The sequence below is a fragment of the Brassica napus genome, chromosome C3 (genome assembly GCF_020379485.1).
Source record: "Brassica napus cultivar Da-Ae chromosome C3, Da-Ae, whole genome shotgun sequence".
Taxonomy (NCBI): Eukaryota; Viridiplantae; Streptophyta; class Magnoliopsida; order Brassicales; family Brassicaceae; genus Brassica; species Brassica napus.
In genome coordinates, this window is record NC_063446.1 from 10,639,241 (window position 1) to 10,645,240 (window position 6,000).

Sequence of the window (6,000 nt, forward strand, 5' to 3'; positions counted from 1 at the left end):
GGATTTTTCAATTTTTCTATGAATTCCTGAAGAATTTTCCGACAGATATTTTAGAGAAATTCTCTAGGATAGTCATTTTTAGTTTATTTTCATAAAATACTATTCAATAAAAAAATGATCAAAATAAGTTTTACTAAAGGGTAAAAATACGTTTTATCCTAGGGTCAACTAATCTACACTTAGAATTTAGAGTTAAAGAGTAGAGTTTTGGGGATATGGTTTCAAATTTTTAAAAATTAAAAATTTTAAAATAAAAATGAACTGATTATTTTTTTCTAATTTTTTTCTGATAGTTATTTTGTGACAAAAACTTAAAATAGTTATTTGAGCAAATTGCCTGACATTTTACATTTTACGTGAAGATCTTTTGGGAATCCGTCAGTCGGACTCGGAAAGGTCAGATAAAATTCCGACGAACTCGGGATTGCTGTTTTCCGATGAAAATTTCTGTCGACATTATGACAATAGCCTGTTTTCTTGTAGTGTGTTAGTCATCTTAAGCAATCTAGATTAGTTCGTCTCTGGTTCATTTTGAAACTTGATTAGACAGAGGAAAGGAAGCTTGAAGCTCATAGCAAATTGAAAAGGTGGCAAAAGTAAATAAGTACTGTACTACAACAGGCCCCACGCAGAACTCAGAATTAACGTTGCTCGTTGCTGTCACGTGGAGAGGTTAAGGTTCCCCTGCCACTTTTTTTTTTTCGTCAGCTACCCATCTAAACTAGATCAAGTGGAGGCAGACGAGCCGTTCCTCCGAAGATCACCTCCGTCTGACCGGATCTGATCTATATGGGAGAAAATATAGTCTCAGTTCCTTACTTCCTTTGCTAGTGCATCTGCCCGACTATTCCTACTCCGAAGAATACGAGACAAGCTCACATCCTCGAAATCCTCCTGTAATCTTTGGTACATCTCAATCTTTGTCGCTTTTCTTATGTATTGTCTATTTCAAAAGTTAGTTTTTAAGAAAAATGAAGCACATAATTTTACAAATGTATTCTACACGTGGTTTATTCTATCACATTGTTCAATATAATAAAATATAGACTTCATGCATGCATATTCCTTGTCAATAAAAAACAGAAGTAAACAATTTTACAAACTTGTAAACGTAAGAAGAAAAAAAGAAGTCTGTGGTCAACTCGATTAGCTTAAACCGTATAAGATAACTCTGATCATCCAACTAGACTCCAAAGTCCAGACTTGAAGAGTTAGTTCTATCTCTACACATATTACAAAAAAAAATAGAGATATATACTAGTAGTATAATACTACGTACTAATCCATCATACTAGTTTAAATGAGGAAGAATATATGAAAAAAGAAGAGAAGGAGAATGAGATGCTAAACATAAAGATGCAATCAATATTGACAGGCAGTACAATAATGTGTAGTAGTGGGACAGCTGAGTTGTCTAGCTACTACCCATTTTCGACGTTAATATTTTGACCCTTTTATCTCTTATTTTCGAAAATCTTTCAACTTAATAATTTAATCAAGGCTCCAAAAAGCAGAAAAAAAAACTTATTAAGAAACCTATTTTCTTCCTTATTATCCATCATTATAAGAGTGTTATTTTCATTTTCCATTAAATTGATTCCCGCATGCAAAATGTTACTATTCATAACCATTTCAGTTATCTTTTATCTTCATATCTAGATTTCTTCTCATAATGAGATGGATTATATGGACATAAGTAAGATCATGTCGTGAAAATATTTCAGACTTTACCTTACCCCCAGGATATTTAGACAAGTTGCTTGACTAATTAGTCTTTCTATATAACCTATGATGATATATATTGTCTAGTAAAAAGTTACTCCAGTCACTTGTGTTTGAGTTTATTGCTCTCTGTGCATGGTAACTCACTCTCCAATGGTTGATTGCAAACCATGAAACCAATACAAAACAAAGCCTTGTGCTGTTTTTGATCGTTCAATTTTGCTAACATGTCTTCAGTTTACATATTACTATTTGAAAAGTGAATACATTCAAGATTGGACCATTCTTATATATGTAGGCTTCGTGGCCCCGACGGCTAACTTGATTATCGACCTTATCATCTTCACCAGACAAGAAATTAAATTGCAAATTTAATTTAGCGGTGGCCCTATGCCATAAAACAAAAGAACCTCCATTTGTACCCAAGTATTTTTTTTTACGACACCAAGCATCATCAGTATGATATAATAGAAAATTAATCGTCTGCTCGCACACTACGAATAGGTGACCTTTAAAATTATGTATAGCTCATTCAGGTTATTTTTTTTCCATATATATTCTGTTATCAAATATTCATTATAGAAAAATTAAATAAAAAAGAAATGGAATATGATTCATAAGAAAGCAATGAGCTATGTGTAGTCAGTTTTCTACTTCGAATATCAACTTCTTCACTGAAAAAAAACACGAAATATTTTCACATTGTAAAACTTAAATTTAATAACTGGTAAACCTTGCTTTCGAATCAATACATTAGTACTTTCTCTACACATACAGTATTTACCTTATGTCAACTATTTATATAGCAGATACATAATCCGAATTATGGATGGTTATAACGTAAAAATATGCATAACAAAAGTAATATTAATAGAGAAAGATGATTAAAATATTAGTATTAGTTAGAAAGTGTGGCTTATACATAAATGTTTAAGTTTTATAAAATGTAAAATCACACAACATAACAACAAAAACTTCTTACTTTACTCTCGAAATGTTAATCCATTTTGTTAACAGTTTTTTTTTTTCATTCTCTTTCTACGGTTTCTTTTAAGAGTTAATTTGCTGAATATATATAAAGAGAGCCAAAATTAAGTAACTACCCTAACAAACTGGATCGCTGTAGCAAAAAGTGATTGACCTGACTGTTTTGTCCCTACCCTTGCTTCTGCCTTTGCCTCTACCCTGCCGGAAACATTCTTCTTCTTTCTTTTTCTTCCCAGATTTTTCTCTCTCTTTCTTCCCAAATTTCTCAACCTCTTTCATTCATTTTGTTTTCCTTTTCTTGACAATGCATTCTCTCATGATAATATTTTTTGTTAAAATAAAAAGCTTCTTCTCAAATCCATTGTCAATCTTGTTATCAAGTTTCTTATATAATGCCACTATGTTTCTGGCACCAATTATACATTATGTTTCCGACACTAATTACGTTGATGTTGGATGCTACATATATACATGTGAATTACAGACTAAAAGAAACCCAAACCTTCCAAAAATTACAATTGGTTACATGACCAACTCAACATTTATCTGCAACTATTTTAGGGGAGGGAAAACACAGTATATGAGAAAAAAAGAAACACATTAAATTATTAATTAGTACGTTAACAATGGATGTTTGATGCTAAGATGCATCATAAAATATTATAAAAATTGTTAGTGGATAACTTGTTTAAGAGAAAATATACTTATCTAATAACAAAAACAATGACATCGAAGCTAATATGTTATTTACCTTATACTTAGTTAAGCACTTGTAACCTAGGATCTCTGTTTCACCGGAACGCCGTTGATGTACTTTTCCGATGCCCAATTATGGGTTGAAAAAAAAATTATTTACCTTATATACCATAGTATATACCATAGTGTCAAATATAATTTTTCATTTAAATATAATACAATAATTGTTAACCGTTAAGAAGATATCAGTTGAATAGTTAATGATTAAGTTAACCCGATAACCTATTTTGTACCATCAAACAAAATCTATATCAGTTAATCGATAGTTATTTTTAACATCTTATAAACTAATTTGAAAAACGATAACATGTTTTGTAGCAGCTAATCGAACATGTATCGGCTAATGACAACATATTATATAAAATGTAACCAAATTATATAAAATGTAACTGCTAATATTTGAAGCACTGTGTTATATGACTCATTAGATCGGTAATCAATTTTGTACCATCTAACAAACTATGTATCAGCCAACATCAGCTATTTATTAACATCTTACAAACCATTTTAAAAAGCTTCAACATTTTTTGTAACAGATAAGCAAACATTTATCTGTCCACAATACTTAATTTGTAGAATTTAATCAAACATTTATCAATTAAGTTTTTTAATAGCAACTACATATACTTGCAATAGAAATGTTAAATTCATGTTTTTTAATCGATGTCGGGGACACCCCACTCTTCTGAATATATGGCCCATCCATACAAATATGTGTTTGACCAGCACGTGAATTGACACTCATTAAATCCAAGCATTGTGTAAAATGAAATATACATAACTGAAAACTAATTGCATCTGTAAAAATAGAAAAAAAAACAAGAAGAATTCATTATACAAGTGAAAAAATATAAATTATATTAGAGAATCTAAAGAGATATGAAAGGGAGAGAAAAAAATAGAGAAAGGAGAAACCGTTTGGAAATGAGAAGTTATGGAGATACAAAAGAAAAAAAAACAAAAGAAGGTGATAGTTTGGTCAGGGGTAATATATGATTATGAAAATGTTAATAGTGTCAAAAATAGTGTTAGGGTAGTTAGCTAATATTGGTTTTTTTTTTTTTGTGTATATCTTCTTTTAATATACAGGAAGATGAATGTGTTACCCATACAATAATAATAGAGCATTAAAGCTTGATCGTACTTTATTTTACACAACATGTTAGTACATGAAGAGAAAGAAGACGAAAAAAATGAGTGAAATTTTGTGGTCCAACAACTTAAGCACCTTAAGATCCTTCCTCACTTTTGTTTCTGGGGTCCTTAAGTTCTCTTCAAACGTTTACTTTCACATCTTCTCCTCTTGTTATATCTTTCATGTGAGAGAGGAAGAGAGTAATATTTTGAAGATGAGTACGAGAAGAAGCAACGCAGAAGGGAAGAGGAGTTTAAGAGAAATGAGTGAGGAAGAGGAGGATACATTTGAAGAAGAAGACGGAGAAGAGCAGGAGGAAGAAGAGGCTTCAGAGAAGAAGCAGAAAGGCAAAGCTACAAGTAGTAGCAGTAATAGTGGAGTTTGTTGTCAGGTGGAGAGATGTACTGCGGATATGAGCCGAGCCAAACAGTACCACAAACGACACAAAGTCTGTGAGTTTCATGCCAAAGCTCCTGTTGTTCGGATCTCTGGTGGTTACCAACGTTTCTGCCAACAATGCAGCAGGTAACATCTCTCTCTCTCATGAACTCTATCTTCCCCTCCTCCCACAACAACCAAAAACAAGAAAAAGAATGATGAGACATTTTTAACTTTGGTTTCTACAAGGTTTCATGACCTCCGTGAGTTTGATGAAGCCAAGCGGAGTTGCAGGAGACGCTTAGCTGGACACAATGAGAGAAGGAGGAAAAGCACAAATGAATAAAACCTGTCTGAATGTTAATGAAACAGGCTTTGCTTGCTCTCTTCTGTCAAGTCTCTTTTTAAGCTCCTTGTAATCTTATGTGTCTCTCTCTGTTTCTCAATACTGTATGGAATCAAAAGCTATCTGCTTAACCTAAGACATCAATAAATGCATTGAGACCAAGTAAATGCTTGAAGGTGAACATGTGTAAGAAAAATGTATTCAAGCCAAGATCTTAAACTAAACATGTATACGTTTTGTGATCAACTTTTTTTATTAAAATGTGGGAGAAACTTTTGATTCTTGACATCTGTATTCTGTTACAAGAAAGCTCATCAAATGTCTATTAGGTTCTAAAACTAATCCTAGTGAGGTTTGATTCCCAACATCCCAAGCAACGATTGCTCCTGCATTAGCAGGTAATGCTCTCAGGATGGTTGGACCCAAATCTGCATAGCATCCCTTAAGTCCAGTCCTCTTGTGAATCTGCATAAGATGATTTTAAAAATGTCAAAAACACACTATTTTTATTTAGTATCACATTTTATATTCAAAGAGGAAATACAAAAGTAAAGATGGCTCACAAACCGATCTCAACACTTTCAAAGGATTTGTCTCAGTAGCTTTGTCTGGATAATGGTTTTTTTTTTTTGCTACATCAAGAGGCGAAACAGCTGACCAGCACTGTACCATAGAA

The 6,000-nt window shown here is 32.4% G+C and overlaps 1 protein-coding gene across 1 annotated transcript; it reads left to right on the forward strand.

Moving 5' to 3' along the window:
- Positions 1-4,676: 4,676 nt before the first annotated feature.
- Positions 4,677-5,605, forward strand: LOC106385380 (squamosa promoter-binding-like protein 3). The gene is made up of 2 exons (XM_013825306.3): positions 4,677-5,125; positions 5,228-5,605. The coding sequence occupies exons 1-2, from the start codon at positions 4,815-4,817 to the stop codon at positions 5,322-5,324; spliced, it is 408 nt and encodes a 135-aa protein (XP_013680760.1). The 5' UTR covers positions 4,677-4,814; the 3' UTR covers positions 5,325-5,605.
- The last annotated feature ends 395 nt before the right edge of the window (positions 5,606-6,000 follow it).

Bases quoted from the DNA above. Each gene is read 5' to 3' on its own strand.
- LOC106385380 (XM_013825306.3), top strand. From the start codon at position 4,815: ATGAGTACGAGAAGAAGCAACGCAGAAGGGAAGAGGAGTTTAAGAGAA. The intron at 5,126-5,227 runs GTAACATCTCTC...GGTTTCTACAAG, and splicing joins TTCTGCCAACAATGCAGCAG to GTTTCATGACCTCCGTGAGT.